This window comes from Seriola dumerili, unplaced genomic scaffold (assembly GCF_002260705.1).
Source record: "Seriola dumerili isolate Sdu_G_001 unplaced genomic scaffold, Sdu_1.0 BDQW01000078.1, whole genome shotgun sequence".
In the NCBI taxonomy this organism is placed as follows: domain Eukaryota; kingdom Metazoa; phylum Chordata; class Actinopteri; order Carangiformes; family Carangidae; genus Seriola; species Seriola dumerili.
The window spans coordinates 1772753-1790908 of NW_019174333.1; the positions used below are offsets into that span (position 1 = coordinate 1772753).

General features: G+C 43.0%; 1 protein-coding gene across 1 annotated transcript in view; it reads right to left on the reverse strand.

Annotated features, from left to right (window-relative positions):
* Window positions 1-1248: 1248 nt before the first annotated feature.
* LOC111220818 (plectin-like) overlaps window positions 1249-18156 on the reverse strand; it is a 40326-nt gene continuing 23418 nt past the window's right edge. Inside the window, exons 24-33 of the mRNA XM_022744049.1 lie at window positions 17976-18133; window positions 17205-17383; window positions 16964-17102; window positions 16500-16856; window positions 16166-16249; window positions 15967-16071; window positions 15545-15643; window positions 10157-13504; window positions 2314-9294; window positions 1249-2184 (exon numbers count right to left, since the gene is read on the reverse strand). Of these exons, the coding sequence (XP_022599770.1) occupies window positions 3097-9294; window positions 10157-13504; window positions 15545-15643; window positions 15967-16071; window positions 16166-16249; window positions 16500-16856; window positions 16964-17102; window positions 17205-17383; window positions 17976-18133 (10667 nt within the window). The 3' untranslated portion in view covers window positions 1249-2184; window positions 2314-3096. The remainder of the gene's footprint in view (window positions 2185-2313; window positions 9295-10156; window positions 13505-15544; window positions 15644-15966; window positions 16072-16165; window positions 16250-16499; window positions 16857-16963; window positions 17103-17204; window positions 17384-17975; window positions 18134-18156) is intronic.

The following is an 18156-nucleotide window of genomic DNA, read 5'->3' on the forward strand; positions in this document are numbered from 1 at the left end:
GATGTGAGCGACGGACGAGCGCCTCCATCTGGACCCGAGGCGCTAGGAGTCCCCTGAGCCGCTGGTTTCCTCCCGCTGAAACAGTGGGGGGCGCTGGTACGCTGCTGCTGCTGTTTCTCATGGGGTTTGCTTTCTGCTTTCTTCAGATTTCTCTGGAGGGTGGCGATCTGAGTCCGCTGTGTGATGAGGTAACACTTCCAGCAGTCGCATTTGAGAAACGGACAGTACTTCATGTGGCCCTTCTGCGGGACGATGATCCCATGGTGGCGGCACCGGGTACATTTTGGCCGCCTCGGTTCTGGTTCCTCGGCTGCGGCGGCGGCGGTGGCTACAGTCAGTTCTTCCTTTGACAAAGACATTTGTTTGATCACTAATTCAGGATTAGTGTGAGGTTTCTGCCTGTGGAGATCTAGGGCCCCCCCTCTCCCCCTTCACACATCTGCAGGTGTGACCCAGCTGAACTTTGTACAAATGTATCATTTTTAGTCGTGGGAAAATGTGACAAACATTTTTGGCCCATGACCAGAGACCAAAGAGACCAATCAAGAGCGGAATCCCCCCTGCAATCATTAATCAACATTAAATACTGTTTCTGCACAGTGATGTAGGAGCAATAATAACATAGACAGGTGCTATTCTGCCTGAATGAATACTTCTACTGTCTATTTCTACATTCTTCTGAAATGTACATTTTCATGACAACACTTCTCTACACAACTTCTGAATGCAAGGTTTTTATTTGTGATTGATTATTTTTTAAAGTGTGGTATTATTAATTTAAGATTTGACAACCCAATTTGTTCACAGACCATCAATGGATGGCTGCAGCTCTCTGCCTCCATCATCTTTTAGATCATTATAGCATTTACAGGCACTTAAATTAACTCTGTGATGTTGTGTACAAAAACATTTGGAGGTAACAACTTTGTACATGGTAAAAGATCAAGTAAATGAAAGGGCTGAAAACCCAGTTTAAGATTTGTGTTAACATCTTTATAAGTGAATATATTAGTCATAGCTAAGTGAAAATTTCAAGTCCTATAATACAATCAATCAAGCAAATTCCAAACTGTAACTTAGTTGTGACTGATTATTGAAGAATTGTACATTTTTCTAATATGAGTATGGCATTACAGGCTAATGAAAAACTAAGTTTAACTATATAAAATCAATGTTAATTGAGATCTATTTTCATTATATTTAAAGACAAAGTTAAAATTACAATGAATAAATTTGAGAGAAAAAAAATTCATTTCCATGTTTATTTACATAGCATAAGGTGTTACAATAAAATTCCTTGTCACCATTTTATTATAAATACACCATTTTAAACAAGGCTTGATTACCCTCATTAAAATACATCCTTCAAACCTTTTGAAACGTAATAAGAAAAAATGCTTTAATGGATACAACTATTTCATTTTGCACCTTTTAAATGTGAGTAAATCATGCAAAGCAGAAATATAGAGTAAGAAAATAAAATGATATATAGATCAAATGTGTTGCTTTACAAAGTAGAATTAAAATGAAAACAAAGTATACGTGATGGAAAATACAAATACTGGGTCTGGTGGCAAAGCTTAAAGATCTTTCTCAAAGAAATGTTAATTAATGGCTTTCAGCAATAGTGCTCTATATAATCATCAATATACAGTACATACATTACCTGTCTGTGAAGTGCAGAATATTCAAATAATGCAAATGTTAGCTATTAAACATTCAAACCATACACTTGAGCCCTGTTTAACTACACACAGAAATTAACTATTATTTTAACATTAGATTGTGACATACTGTAGTTGGACAATAAAAAGGCTTACCTGATAACACAGTAATCATACCATTATGGATAGCATTGCTCCTTCAGTCATGCATCAGTCATTTTACAGTGTAACCACTGCACAATCTTATAATACTCAACATCCCAATAAAGTGTTAAACAGTATTTTGCAGGCACTTTCAAAGCATGGTTTAGGCCTTTACATGAGTTCAAGATTAGATGCACGTTTCAAAATGGTCCACTGTTAAAGGATTCTAATAGAACAATGTATGAGTAAGTGTGTTTCTGTACTGTTGCATAAAAGTATTGATTACAATAAAGGTCACAGCCCAAATTAATGCCACGGGTCTCTGGAAGACATCTGCGAAAAGAGCTGGAGATGAGATGAACTGTGACGACAATACCTGCAACACAAAAATTCAACATTGAAGAAAATCATTAGACTTAAGGACTCACAGACAATAAATGACACAGACATAGAAATTACAACAAAATTGTCAATAGATTAAAAGTTAAATAATCTCTTTTCGTACCTTTTCGAAGTGTCAAAAAGGCAGGGACTTGTATGTGTTGGGTCTTGAGGTTTGGTGTGTAAAGTCCAGAACTGTCAGATGGAGGTAATGGTCATAACAGGCTACATATTCCTTCCATTTGAGGGAGCTTGCTGTTTGCAGGTCACTTCACAAGGCTAGCATGTTGCTGTAACTCCAGGTTTTAGGACAGTTGGGAATGGGGTGGAGCTCAGATATTGGCAGAGTATATGCGGCAGTGTACCCCAGGAGAGAAAAGATCTTGAAGCTTGGCATTCTTGAAGCAGACACTATTAGTGTTATTCATATTCAGGAGACTCATTATTCTGCTCTGCAGAGTGGCTTTTATCTCTTTCTTTAAACTGCTTTTGTTAATAATCTCAAATATACATGTACAGAGAATGTGTTTGTTTGTTTGTACACTCAATTTGGTTCAACTAGAGTAATGGTCATGAACACTTTCAGTTAGTGTAAGACAATATTGGAAGTAAATAAATTCATGTTCAGTAAATGCTTATGAGATTAAACTTAAAAAAAAGAAATCATGTACACTGTTGTGTACTCTAAGTTCTTGCAGTATGGTAATCAGAAAGTCTGACTAACTAAAATGTAAAATATACAAAAATCAAAATTATGCAACTTGTAGAAAATTAAATATTAAAAGTCCTGTAGCGACCACATGCAGAGCAGAATAAAGAAAGTATTTTATTCCACTGAGAAATAGGCATCTGGTGAGCACTGTGGTTTTATAGTGAATCCTTCCCTTAGAAAATCACTCTTAACTCATCAGTATCGACGGCCGTAGCTTGGTGAGCTGTAGGAGGAAGAGGAGAAGGTTGTGGTGAAACTTGATGCTGTAGCATCAAAGCTGCCTCTCCTGGAGCCGGACCTGGATCCAGTTCTTGAGCCAGACCGTGATCCAGTAGCAGAACCGGACCCACTGATGCTATAGGGACTGTAGAGGCCTTTGCTTGACTGAGATGAAGCCTCAAGCAGTCGTAGACCAGACCCCTCCTCTACCATGCTTCTTTCCATAGCATCCTTATAAGAGATCTTCAGCTTGGTTTTAGGGCATGTGAGGTATTTGGAGTATGCACTAACATCACGCAGCTTCTGTGCAGTGCGTGCATCTAAGGTGCCTTTCTTCACAGCCTCATCTATAGACACTCTGCTGGTGGCGTCCGGTTCAATTAACCCACCAGTGAGATACTGGACCTCCAGGAATCGCTGTCCAGCCTCGTAGTACAGCCAGCCTTTCTTCAGGGCCTGAGCTGCTGACATTTTGGTTTTGGTTCTTGGATCTTCAAATCCATTGTAAGCCTTCTGGGCTAGACTGATGCGGTCTACCATAATCTTATCCACAAGCCCTTTGTTCATTGCATCTGTAACAGCGAATTTCTCTCCGGTATTTGGGTCGATGATGCCTCCAGTGCAGGCCTGGGCTTCCAGCAACCTTTGACCTGTTATATTGTCCACAAGGTTTCTGTGAATAGCTTCTGTCACGGACACCTTCTCCAGTGTTTCTGTGTCTAAGATCCCAGCTACAGGGCCGGTTTCTTCTGTTGGATCATTCCAGGTGGTTGCTGGTGTTTTTATGGAAGGTACTGGACTCATTGGGTAGGAGGAAGAGGAACCGAAGGAAGATGAACGTGATCTGACGCCACTCATGTTTCCAGACAACATGTCAGCAAACTCTGTGATGGACAGAGTTCCTGCTCGGTATTGATCCAGAGCTGACTTGTCAATCAGGCCCCGAGTAATTGCATCATCAATGTCATACTGCCGACCGGACCGTCTGTCAATGATCATGGATTTCACAACTCCATCAGATGAGGTGATGGTGATTTCCTCCCATTCACATTCTTGTTCTGCGAGCTCCAGATATGTCTGGTGGTCGATGAGCCCTTTCTGATACGCCTCATACACTGACATTTCTTTGCCGGTCTCTGGGTCAACAATGACGACCCTTCGTTTGCGAACAGAAGATTTGGAGGAAGTCTTCCTCTCGCGCTTCTTTTCTTTCAGCAGCAGAAGAGCAAGGCCTGTCTCTGGGTCAATCATACATCTCTCCATCAGCTGTAGGTAGGTGAGATTTTCCTCAGTGTTGGGGTCAAAGAAGCCCTTTGTGTCATCAGATGGGTCAGTGAGGATATCATTCATTTCCTCATCAAACAGGCCGCGTTCATACGCTGCTTCAACTGGCAATCGGTGGCTCTCCTGTGGATCAATGATTCCACCAGTAGCAATCTGAGCCTCTAGCAGACGGATGCCATGATCTTTCAGAATTAGGCCCTTTTTCATGGCCTGGAATAGAGAGATGGTCTTGCCAGAATAAGGTTCCTTGTAGCCTGTGACAGCTCGTTCAGCTGAGATGAGTTTATCTTTAAACTCTGGGCCAACGACGCCCATCTTCACGGCTTCTGTGACATTTAGTTTCAGGTTCTTAATGGGATCAATTACATATCCTGTGGCAGCTTGAGCCTCAAGGAGCTCAAAGGCAGTCCCTGGTCTAATCATGTTCTTCTTCATGGCTTGGTAGATAGACAGGCGATCTTTGCTAGATTCTACATACACACCAGCAATACAGCTGGTACCCTCAAGGTATTTCTTCAGGTCTCTGCTGACCTCCTCCACTGACAGGATGCCCTCAGTGAGTTCGTTGTAGGTCTTTTGGTCGATAATCTGTGAACGAAGCAGCTCATCCACAGTGATTTGCTTCCTGAGACCCTTGAACAGAAGTCTTCTGTCTGCCAGTGAGAGCAGCCGCAAACCACTTTCTTTATCAACCCTGCATCGTCTTAGAAGCTGAGAATAGGACTGTTTCTCATCTGTTGTTGGATCAGTGTATCCTCGCACATCCCCAGTAGGTTCGGATATTCTGTCAAGAGTCTCTTTATTAATGTATCCACGCTGCATGGCCACATCTGTGGGGAGATGGAAGTAGTATTCAGGATCCAGTAACCCACCAGTGGCATTCTGGGCCTCCAAAAGCCTCAATGCATAATCCTCTGGGATCAGGTCTTTTTTCATAGCCTGGAAGAGGGAGATCACTTTTCCGCTGTATGGATCCCTGTAACCTGTGACTGCTCTCTCAGCAGAGAGAAGTTTGTCATGGAGTTCAGGGCCCACGAGTCCTTTGCGCACAGCTTCATCAACAGTTAGAAGTTCATCTTTCACTGGATCAATCATGAACCCTGTTGCTGCCTGGGCTTCCAAGAGATTCAAAGCAACTTCAGGCTTAATCTGTCCACTCTTCATAGCCTGGTAAATGCTGATCTTTGGTGGACTGTCTGACATAATTCCAGCGATACAACCAGTACCAAACAGGTACTGTTTAACTGAGGGCATTTCCATCGCCTCACGAATCGTCATCTTTTCTTGCTTCAGGAGGTTGTAGGTGTGCAAATCGATGATTCTAGCACTGTAAAGCTCCTCGATGGTAACTCTTCTTCTGATGACATCACAGGACATGCTCTGCTCTGACTTTAGAGTCTCTCTTTGTTCAATTATTTCAATGATGATGAATACTATTCTTTCCTTTGTGATTTGCCCCAGGCGATACTGTTCCATCAGGCGGCGCCTCTCTGCTTCTGGAAGCATATTTGAGTTCATGACTTCCCAAATGGTCAGACTCTTTCCTGCAAAACTCTTATGAGGGACCTCAATTTGAGTGTTGGCCAGATCTGTTTGGGCTTGCTCCTCTGTGTACTGGTAAGATTTCTCGACAGGAGCAGGAGCTTCAACCTTCGAGAGAGGCAGATAGCACAGACCAGAGGTGGGATCTCTTGCACATTTCTCCAGCAACAGCTTGTAAGTTACACTTTCATTGGTGTTGGGGTTGATGAAGTTTTTAACGTCACCTGATGGTTCATTGAAGGACTTGGCCATTTGTTTACTGAAATAGCCACGCTGAATGGCCACGTCATTGGGAACGCGATGGCTGCTGACTGGATCGATGATCCCTCCTGTAGTGAACTGAGCCTCCAGGAGAGGGATTGCATGCTCCCTTAGTATGAGCTCTTTCTTCATTGCTTGGAATAGAGAAATCTTGTTGCCTGTATACGGATCTTTGTATCCTGTCACTGCTTTTTCAGCTGAGAGAAGCTTCTCATGAAGCTCTGGGCCAACAACTCCAACCTTCACAGCGTCATCCACAGAGTATTTCAGATTTTTGACTGGATCAGTTATAAAACCAGTTCCAGCTTGAGCCTCTAGCAGTGCAAGCCCAGTGTTTTGTTGTAAAACGTTCTTTTTCATTGCTTGATATATGCTTAACTTCTCATCTGAATCTTTCATTGTGATGCCATCGATGCGGTCTGTGCCCTGCAAGTACTTCCTGACCTTATCAGTTTCACTGACTTCTTTAGGTGTCTTTTTACCCTGTTGGAGTTGATCAAATGTAGCCTTGTCAATGATGTCGGAATCAAGTAATGATCTGGCAGTGACTGCTGCCCTAAGGCCTTCAAAACAGGCATCTTCCTTTGTTTTGTCCTCCTTTTCATCAACCATTGTTATTACAATCTTTATCAGCCTTTCAATTGTCACCTGCCCCATTCTGTACTGTCGGATTAGCTCAATTCTTTGCTCCTCAGTGATGTACTCAGAGTGGATGATCTCCCAAATTGTGACTTTTCTTCCTTTGAAGGGTCCGTACTCCAGCTCCATAGTTGTCTGGTTCAAAGCCTCTTTTGTCTTAGCCTCTGTAATTTGTTTGTCTTTCTTTGGCTTTGCAGCCTTCTTTGAGAGGGGAAGCAACAGAAGTCCAGTTTCCTTATCTGGGACACATTTATTCATGAGCTGTGCATAGGTTGTATCCTCTTGTGAGTTTGGATCATAGAAGACCTTTGTTTCATCAGTGTTCTTGTTCAGGGTCTTGGCGATTTCCTCATCCAAGTATCCACGCTTGCAGGCAACCTCATGTGGGATGCGGTAGCTTTTAACAGGGTCGATAATTCCACCTGTTGAGAGTTGTGCTTCAAGCAGACGAATGCCTTGGTCTTTCTTGATAAGGCCCTTGTTCATGGCCTCAAACAGAGACACCTTCTTTCCTGTGTATGGATCTCTGTAGCCACTGACAGCTCTCTCTGCAGACAGAAGTTGTTCATGCAGTTCTGGGCCTACGAGACCTGATTTAACAGCCTCATCAACAGGGACCCTCTCATTTTTGACAGGATCGATGACAAACCCAGTTGCTGCTTGAGCTTCAAGAAGGTTCACTACGGTTTCTGGGGACAGTAATTCTTTCTTCATAGCTTGATAGAAAGGCATTTTCTCCTTGGTTGGTTCATTCAACAGCCCAGCGATGCTCGGTGTTCCTCGTAGTGCTTTCTTCACAGACTCCATCTCAGAGATCTCCTTAACTGTTATCTTGCCGTTACTCAACTTGTTGAACAAGTCTTTGTTTATAACCTTAGACTCTAACAGTTCATTGGCAGAAACTGGGGCCCTCAAACCATTAAACAAATTTTCATTGTTTTTCTCCTTGTCTTCCACAACGGTGATGACAATTTTGATGATCTTCTCCACTGTGATCTTCCCTGTCTTGTACTGACGAATCAGTTCCCGCCTTTGTTCTTCAGTGAAATACTCTGAATTGATCACTTCCCAAATAGTGACAGTTTTTCCTTTGAATCTTCCAAAAAGCACATCAACGGTGGATTTACTAAAGACTTCTTTAGTCTCCAAATCTGTGTATGTTCTTTCAGTTTGAGCAGCTTCATCAGTCACTGGTAGTATCAGCAGGCCTGTCTCTGCATCTTTGGTGCATCTCTCCAGTAACTGTTTGTAAGTGAGTTGCTCCTGAGTGCTGGGGTCAATGAATAATTTGATATCATCACTGGGATCAGTGAGTTTCTTGTTCATGTCTCCGTCAAACTGACCCTGTTTGTACGCGGTCTGCAGGGGTACTCTATGACTATTGATAGGGTCAATGATGCCACCAGTTGCAAGCTGTACATCTAGAAATTTGGTGGCCTGCTCCTTGTCAATAAGTCCCTTTTTCATGGCCTCAAAGAGAGAGATTTTGGCTCCAGTGTAGGGATCTTTGAAGCCAGTGGCTGCCCTCTCTGCAGAGAGCATCCTGTCATGGAGCTCGGGACCAATCAGCTCATCCTTTACGGCTTCATCTACAGAGAGGAGTTTGTTTTTCACTGGATCTACGATGTAACCAGCAGCTGCTTGAGCCTCCAGGAGCATGGTGGCAGTTTTAGGAGTGATCTTGTTCTCTGTCATGGCCTGATAGACACTCATTTTCTCTTTGGATGGAGTCAACACACCTCCGACACAGTTCTGACCTTTCAGACATGATTTAACTCTATCAGTCTTTCCGAGGTCTTGCACAGAGACTTTGCCCTTTTTCAGTTTGTCAAACTCCTTTTTGGTCAGAACGCCAATGTCATGGAGCCTTTCAGCAGGAACTTTGTCTCTTATTCCCTCAAATGCGAATGGTGATTCATCTTTCTTCACTCCGTCCACTTCAACAGAGCCGTTGAAAACTTTCTTTGTTGTTCCCACCATTGTCATTGCAACTAACTGTTCTTCAGGAACCTTATCAGTCTGGACTTCAATTTCCTTTGTTTTCGACGCAGCCTGTTTGGAGGCAACCTCCAGGTTCTGAAGTTTCTCTCTGAGCTTTTTGTTTTCCTCTCCCAACAGTTTTTCCTGTTCAAGCCTTTTCTTTTCAAGCACTTCCATTTCTTTTTGCTTGTTTTTCATCTCTGCTTCAGCGTCTTTTTGCTTCTTTACAGCTTCATCCATTATTTCCTGAAGTTTCTTCTTCTCCTCTTCCATCAGCTTCCGCTGACGCTCCTGTTCATCTTTGAGAGCTTTGGCTTTATTCATTTCATCCTCCAGGTGTTTCTCAAGTTTCTTTTTCTCATCTGCTACGGCCTTTTCTCTTTTCAGCAAAAGTTCCTTCTCTGTGAGGAAAGACTGCTGAAGCATGGCCTTCTGCTGCTCAATTTGTTCTTGTTGGGCATTCGCCATCTGTTTGGAAAGAAAACGGTAAAATATCAAGAAATATTTAAATTGTTCAACAATTTTTGAAACAGCTTCCTTGACGGGAGTTTGATAGGATAGATAAGACTCATGATTGCACAGTAAATATAAAGCTATAGCCACAGCTGGTTAGCTTAACTTAGCATAAAAACTGGACTCAGGGGGAAACAGCTAGCCTAGCTCTGTTCAACGGTAACCTACCAGCACCTTTAAAGCTCTCTAAGTCAGTGGTTTTCAAAATAGGGTCCAGGATGGAGTTCCTGGGGGTCCCCAGCAAAAAGAGGAAGAATTTATTTTCACTATAATTCCATCCATAAGTAACACAACGACAGAATGTATGAATATTCATGGGTTTCTCTCTGTAATTAACATCTACAAAATCTTATCAAATGGGGTCTTTCGTCTAATTTGTATCAGTTTAGGGTCCTTAATGTGAAAAAGATTAAGAAACACTGCTCTAACACATTATATCTTGTTTGTTTAATCCACACAAAAACAAGGTGAACTGGACAGAGCTACGCTAGTTGTTTCCTCCTGTTTCCCTTATGGAAGCTTTATGCTAAGCTAAGCTGACCATCTCCTGGGTCCAGCTTCATTTACAGACTAAAATCGATAAAGTAAATAAACATATTTCCCAAATTGTCAAATTACTCCTGTCATGTGTTACTGTGACCATATTAATTCTGTACTATTGTATTCTGAACAACATTCATATAAATTGCTGGATGTTAATATAAGTCACTGCAATTTACATGAAATGTTACGTTATGTGTTTACTAGTCTATAGTTAGTGTGTTTAGCATGATCATGTTAAGGGTTGTATAAACTATATTACTTCATGTTATCATACCTCTTTAGACTTTTTCTGAAGCCCCTCTGCCTCTTTCTTCAGTTTCTCTCTCTCTTTTTCAAGGTCAGCGATGGCTTTCTTCAGGTCATCAGCCTCTCTGGTGCTCTGCAGCCTCTGTGTCTCCAGCTTCTGTACAACAGTTTCTGTAGTTTGTTTTTCTGTTTCTTGAAGACGAGCTTTAGCCTCATCAGCTTGTTTCTTGAATTTCTTTGCCTCCTCTTCAGCTCTTGTCTGAGCGTCACTGAGCTCCTTCACCCTTAGTTTCAGTCTCTCTGCTTCAGCTGAAACTTCCAGCTGCCTCTTTCGCTCGGCCTCTAATGATTTTTGGAAACCCTCTGTCTCTTTATCAAGGCGCTGCTGAATCTGCTGTTTGTCCTCCAGTAGTTTCTTAGCCTTGTCTTGTGCCTGCTTCTTTTGTTTCTGGAGCTCCTCGGCCTCAGCTTTCAGTTTGCTAGCCTCTTGGATGGCCTGCATTTTCTCCTTCAGCATTTTCTCTGCAAGCGCTCTCTGTTCAGCCAAGTCAGCCTCAGCAATCTGCCTCTGTCTGGCGGTTTCTTCAGCCTCCACACTAAGTCTGGCAGCTTCCTCCGCCAAGCTCTTCATCTTCTCTGCTTCCTCTGCAAGTAATTTCTGTGTGTTATCTTTGTCTTTCTTCATAAGGCGGCGATTTTCTTCCTCGATTTTGATCTTAAGTTTCAGGAGCTCATCCATCTGGATCTTAACCTTGGACAGTTCATCCTCCACCTGCGCCTTTTGTTTGACAGCATCGTTAACTTCACCTTTGACTCTCTGAAGCTCCTCATCCAGCACTGCTTTCTGCTTATCTGTCTCATCCAGTTGCAGTTTAACAATTGTAAGTTCCTTTTCGACCTGAGACTTCTGTTTAAGAGCTTGTTCTGCTTCTTTTTTGTGTTTGGCCATCTCTGCATCAGCCTGCTGCTTCTGCTTCAGAGCTGCTGCCTCAGCTGCTGCTCGCTTAGACGCCTCCTGCTCTGCTTCTTTCCTCAGCCTCTCTGCATCTTTTTGAGCTTTGGCTTGTTTAGCAGCTTCGTCCTCCGCTGCTTTTTTCTGTTTTTCAGCCTCCTCTGCTTTTTGACGGAGCAATGCAGCTTCTTTCTCTGCTTTCTCTTTGGCTTTCTCAGCTGCTTGTGCAAGTTTCTTTGCATTTTCAAACTCATCTTTCAGCTTTTCCTGAGCGAGGATGTCTTCTTTATTCTTACTGAGAACGTCCTGAGCTTTCTGTTCTGCAGCGGTGCATTTCTGTGCTGCCTCTTTGGCCACAATGACCTGCTTCTCTGCCTCTTTCTCAGCCTTGTCTTTCTGTTTATTTGCTTCTGCAGCTTTCTTTTTGAGGCGGTCAACTTCCTCCTGAGCAGCTTTACACTGTCTGGCTGCCTCTTCTTCTGCAGCAGTAATCCTCTTCACCTTCTCCTCAGCTTCTTTCCTTTTCTTCTCTTCCTCTGCAGCGAGCTTCTTCAGCTTCTCTGCCTCCTCTTCAGCTTTGACTTTGCTTTTCTGCGTCTCATCTGCGATGCCTTTCAACTTCTTTAGTTCCACCTCCAGATCTGACCTCTCTTTTGATGCCTTCTCAAAGTTGATCTTGATGATGTGAATTTCTTCTTCAACCACCTTCTTCTGCTTCAGAGTTTCTTCCACAATAGTTTTTTGTCGCTGCAGCTCAGAGACGGACGAGCTCTTCAGGTGAGTGATTTTCTCCTCGATGTCTTGTTTATGCTGAGCGGCCTGGTCCTCCAACAGCTTCCTCTGATAAGCTTCATCCTCAGCTTGTCTTTTCAGTCTTTCGTTCTCCGCCTCTTTAGCTTTCAGAGCGATCTCAGCTTCCGTCTTCAGGCGAGTTGCCTCGTTGATGGCAGCCAGTTTCTCCTTGAGTATGTTTTCGGCCTCTGCTCTTTGCCTCGCTGCCTCTTCCTCTGCGATCTGCCTCTGCTTCTTTGCCTCTTCAGCCACTGATCTCAGTCTCGTTGCTTCCTCTGCAAGTTGTTTCATTTTCAACGCTTCAGACTCGAGGAGCTGTTTGCTCTTTTCCGTGTTCGACAGCGTCTCCTTCTCCGCTTGAACCTTCATCTGGACAAGAGCGTCCATTTCGCTTCTGACTTTTGCCAGCTCGTCTTCCAGTTGTTTCCTCTGGTTCTCAGCAGCATTCACCTCGTTCTTCAGACGCTGCAGCTCATTATCCAACAGACCCCTCTGCTGCTCAGCGTGTTCAAAGTCGGCCTTTAAGCGAATGCATTCTTGCTCCGCAGACAGCTTCTGCTGAGCGATTTGTTCTGCAAATTTCCTCTGTTTTTCCAACTCTTTCTCTGAGTTCTCCTTCTGCTTCAGAGCAGCTTCTTCAGCTTTAGCCCTTTTCTTGGCGTCTCTCTCGGCCTCCAGCTTTTGTTTTTCTGCCTCCTCCTGAGCCTGGCTCTTCTTCTGGGCCTCCTCCTCAGCCTGTAGCCTCAGACGCAGAGCCTCGTTGGCTTTCTGTCTCCATGTTTCAAGCTCTTTCTCTGCTTGCTCCCTGGCTTTGTTTGCTTCCTCTTGTTGTTTCCTGAGTTTTTCGGCTTCCTCCTGCAGCTGAAGGACGGTGCCTTGCTCTTTCTTAAGGGATTCCTCCAGTTTTGTCGCCTTCTCGTTGAATGACATGGATTTGGTTTTCAGCTCAGTGGCAGCAGTCTTCTGTGCCACCTCCTCTACGACCTTAATCTGCCTCAGTTTCTCCTCCTCGGCTTGTTTCATGCACCTCTCTGCCTCCTCTGCTTGCAGTTTGAACTTCTGCAGGTCATCTAGAGCTTTCTGCTTCTGCTTGGCAGCTTCTTTTTCTGCTTCAGATTTACGCTTCAGCTCGTCTTCAGCGTTTTTCTTCTTCTGGGTCTCTTCTGTTACCTGCTTGCGAAGCCGTTCTGCCTCATCCTGAGCAGCTTTCCTGAGCTTCTCGGCCTCAGCAGCTCTGTCTCTGAGCTTTTGTAACTCGCCCTCAGCTGTGGTCTTCTGTGTTATCGTCGTCTCCAGCTGGACTCTAATGATGTGGATCTCCTCCTCGATCTTCCTACGACTGACCAGCGCCTCTTCCAGCTGCTGATTCTTGGACTTGATCTCCTGATCCGACAGACTCTTCAGATGATGCAGCTCTTGCTGGATGTTCTGCTTCTGCTTCTCAGCGTCCACTGCGACGTCCTGCCTCTTACTGGCCTCCTCCTTCATCCTCAGTTTCAGCTCCTGCGCCTCTTGTTCGGCTTTGGCCACAGACTTAGCGTGAGCCTCGGCCAGCTGTTTCTGTTTATCTAGCTCAGCCTGTATCTCTGCCATCCTTTTCCGCTCCTCTTCCTTTAGCTTTTCAGAAGCTTTCTGTATTAGTAGAAGTAAAGAAGGAGTGAAGGGAAGTGAGAGAATATTAGAGGTGTTAGACTAAATAAACCTTCAGAATTAAAGTAGTTCTAAAACATGTAGCTACATAAAAATGTAAATACATGAGGATATGTTACAGCTACAACAAAGAGACAGTTCTATTTACTAGGGCTAAATACTGTATTGGGAAATGCTTGTCATGTTTATTCAATGTATGGCGCACAGAATGACACTTTACTCCACAACACAGCACGGCACTTAACTTCCACTTCATGCAGTTGACGTATTTTAATTGACCGATACGCTGTACATTTAAAGGGAAATTTTATAATAAAGCTTTGCCATATTTTACACAGTGTGTATTGTACAATGTGGACTTACATAACAGCAAAGTGTGTGCATATAACATTTGAAAACTTAGTATTAATATTTTCAACATGTGAGAGTTTGTAGTTGCTGCTTCTATATTTAAACAAAAAACATTTATATTTCAATTTCATATTAGAGTTATGTCTCTCCTCAGTCTTCACACACAGCTTTATATTGAGCACGTAAAGTAATTAAGAAGAACTAAGCAGGGAATAAATAATAATGAGCATGCAAAAAGCTTTTAAATATATTAAAACTGCACTGAAAAGCTAAAAACAGCAGTAATCAAAAATAATGAAGATTTTATGAAGTTTGCATCACAGCACGTCAGAATTAAAAGCGTAAGAACCAGAATATTCACACTATGAAGATTAGCATAGTGATGCAGCAAACACAGCATGTGTTCATGTAACACAAACAACACAAAGTCAGCTTGGATTCAGAGGAAGTGACGAGACATAAATCCAAGAAGAAGAAGAAGAAGAAGCGACATCGAGAGATGAGATCGACCATTTAGTAAGAATGGTAAGTTTAGGTGATGGAGACCTACAGGGAAGGTTCAATATTTTAGAAACCTGTAATATTGATCTGTATTTGAGCTCTGGTAAATCAGCACCAGCCTGGATCAGTCAATCAATTAGTCCATAATCAATTGATCGTTTCAGTTATTTTTCAGGCAAAAATAATGAAAAATTAAACATGGTCTGGTTGATGAGAGGATTTGCTGCATTGCTCTGTCGTATCTTTGAATATCTTTGACTCTGCAAAGTTGTAATGGCCGTTTTTTTCACTCTTTTATGTTTTGTACTGCAAAGGATTAATTATTAGCTTGAAAAAATAATCAGCAGATTATTCAAAAATAGAATTAATTGATAGTGTAACCCTTAAACAGTAGTTTGGTGCCTGTACACATTATTCAGACATCAGAAAAGCAGAAATTAGCTTTTTTTTCCAAATTTAATTAAAACAGGACAATGATGCCGACAGTTCAAAATTAAAATGCACTAAATTGAAAAGTTTCTAAAAATCCTGAACCTTCCGTTCACCACAGACGAGGGTCTGATGTAGCGAGGGATGACATGAACTGAGAGGGTCTTTTATTTTTTAAATACCTGGTGCTTTAGGAGTTAATTCATCTCTTAAGCTCGTGAATAATATTCACCATGACAAAGCACTGGCGAGCAGGTTCATAAGGATCAAACACAATAGAAAGTTAGAAAAGAAGAAAAAGGGCAAACGTCTGAGAGGGCAAAGGAGCCGAACTGAAACCTTCAAATCACAGGTGTGAGTGATTTCAAGAGGAAATAAAGAAGCAAAGACCAAATGAAAATCGTTGGAAAAGCAGCTGAGCAGTTAGAAAACGTGAGTGAATTCGGAGCTGCTGCCAAATCGGAGTCATGTGTACAGACTATGTGACATGATCTGATTAATACACAGTGTAGGGGAATGAGAGACATACAGTATATTGTAGTGGGGATGTGATGTGCTACAACACCAGGATGAAACAGTTTGCTTCACCACTGTCTGCTCTCCTATCCCACTTAAGGCAGTCAGTAAGTTTTGAGTGCCAACGTTTTATTAGTATTTAATGACAAATTATTTCCCATTAATGAGTGAACAGGCTGTTTGTGTTAGTGGCGCCTGCTGCTGCTTCACAGAGTGTGTAAGTACCTCATCGTCCTCCAGGCGGCGCTGTGCGTCCAGGATGAATTTAATGTACTGACTGGTGAGAGTCATCAGTTCACTGTAGCGTGTTCTCAGAGTGACGTACTAAAACAAAAGCAAGAAAACAGAGGAGTTAAAAAACATTTCAATTTAAAACATATAAAATATACTTTATGATATACATTCTTTAATTTAAAAATTTAGTTCCAATGATTATGTGCCTAAGTTAAAGGCATTTTTAGATGTGTTTTTATCATAGTAGTGATAAAAAGGTCACAGTCAGTCACTGTTCCCAGTCTTTTTGCTAAGCTAAGCTAACCTCCTGCTGGCTGTTGGTAGCTCCTTATTAAAGATACAGAAATAATTATCTAATCAGTCTTTTCATTTAACTCTACAAGTCACCACTGACAGCTGCTTGTGCAACAAACCTCCTGGATGATGTTATCAGACGCACACTCCATTTTGGGTTTCTTTAGAGGAGATGCTATCGGATCCTGGAGAGCTCTGTAGGTCAGAATCTGGAACTCATAATCCTAAAAAGAAAGAAAGAAAGAAAGAAAGAAAACCTGAAGTAAAGCCGGAAAATAAACTTGATTTTCTGGCGAAGCTGAACGTATCAGTACAGACCTTGACTGAATCGATGTAATCTTTTGCATTTTTCTGGCAATTTTCAATCTTGTCCCTGTTTTTCTCGATTTCTTCCAGGAGTTTCTGTGGATATAAATGAAAACATTTAAGCATTAAAAGATATCTCTACGTCTCTTTTACATTTTCACGGTAGTTCAGTTATTAAAGCCACAGCTGCAACTCAGTTCTTGTTTATTAATATGAATACATTAACTCAAATTCAAAACAGCCAGTGAGTAATTCAAGTTAAAGGAGTGCATCTTTCTAACTCTGTGGACTTAATGATTTCTCCTCCCTCCACCTCTCCTTCCCCCCTCTCTCCCTCTCTCTCTACCTTCTCCTCTCCCAGCTGCTCCTTGAGAGCCTTGCTGTCACCGATCGGCAGGGCTTGAATCTTCTCCTGCCTCTGTCTCGCCTCTGCCAGCCATCGGATGAGCCACTCGTAGCTCTCGTGGTAGGACTTCATGTGGCGCCCGAGGAGGTCGAGCTCCCGCAGCCTCAGCTCCAGCTGAGCGAACACGGCCTGCCAGCGCTCCAGCAGGCTGCTGACCAGCTGACGGTAATGCTCCAGGTCGGCGTCGCGCTCGCTGTGGATCCTTGTCATCTTGTCATTGATGGCTGTGGCTCTCTTCAGCTCGTCCTGCAGACGCTCAAACACCACCTGGTCGGCCTCGGCTTCAGCGCGCATGGACTGTCAAAAGAACAAAGTCCAGTGTGGGAACAAGCGTGGCACAGATTAAAGGTTCATTCACTGCATATATATAAAATAAAATACTGTTGATACTGTCGAGGAAGTACCTTGAGCTGACTGCGATGCTCCTCCACCTCCTTCTCCTCCGCTGGCACGTTGCTGACGTCACGCAGACGAGTCTCGTAACTCCTCAGCGCGTCCTCTGCGTCTTTAGTGTTTCTGATCACAACATCAATCGTCTTCAGCCTGAAATCAAATGGTTCACGTTGTATTAAAAAAAAAAAAAAAAAATTACAAGGACAGATGTGATTCATCATGGAAGCTGCTCAGAGAGTCTCAGAGCCTCACTTGTCCAGGTAGACGGAGGAGAGGCCGTAGACGTGCTCCATCTTCTTCAGGGTCACGTCCAGTTCGGAGCGCAGCATCGGGGCGGAGCTGGACTGCTGAGGAGACGCCAGGACCTCCTCCGACTTCTCAGCGATAGAGCTCAAGTCTTTCTTCAAGCCCTCCAGCTCCGACTGGACTTTCTGCCATCAGTTAGTGAGAGGACAGATCCCCATGCAGTCAGTCAGACAGTGATAATGCAGTATGTAAAAAAAACTTTACTTTAAAGCAGACACAAGTTTCAGCGTTGCAACTGAGGACGGTTTGATTCATTTAGATTATTCTCCTTCCTTCTGCCCCTTATGGAAGCAGAGAAAGGCCAAAGGACAACTGGCAAATATTTTTTTATCTCGTTATCTCAAGGTAAAGCTTGTTATCTGAGACAATGAGATATTGTGAGGAGAAATAATTTTGACTGAACCTCAGACACTAAGTCACAGTAACACTCCTCCTTAGCAACAGTCCTTAGTAACTCGTCAGCTGACGAGGATCTGAAAATGATCTCATATGAAAAGACACAGTGTGATTTCTGCCCTTGATTGAAATATTCTCTGATGCACTGATCAATGCGTCGTCCTGACATTTTCACTTTAAAGCTCTAGAAGTTTCCATCTGATTAACAAAGTCATTATAATGAGAAAACGAGCTCTGTTATATGTTCTCGTTATAAGGAAATAACGTTTTCTCCTGATGATAGCTGATTTTGTGTTCAGGTTTTATCTCCTGTGACGTTACCATCTGCTCTGCGGTCTTCAGGGCGCAGGCCTTCAGCGGCTCCTTGTCCACGGGCTGACGGAGGCGAGTCACCGTTCGATTCTCGCAGCCCTCCAGCCTCAGACGAAGGTCCTTGATCTTTGACAGGTAAGTCTTACACACCGACTCATCCTGCTCCCCTGGTTCAATCAAAATAATATGC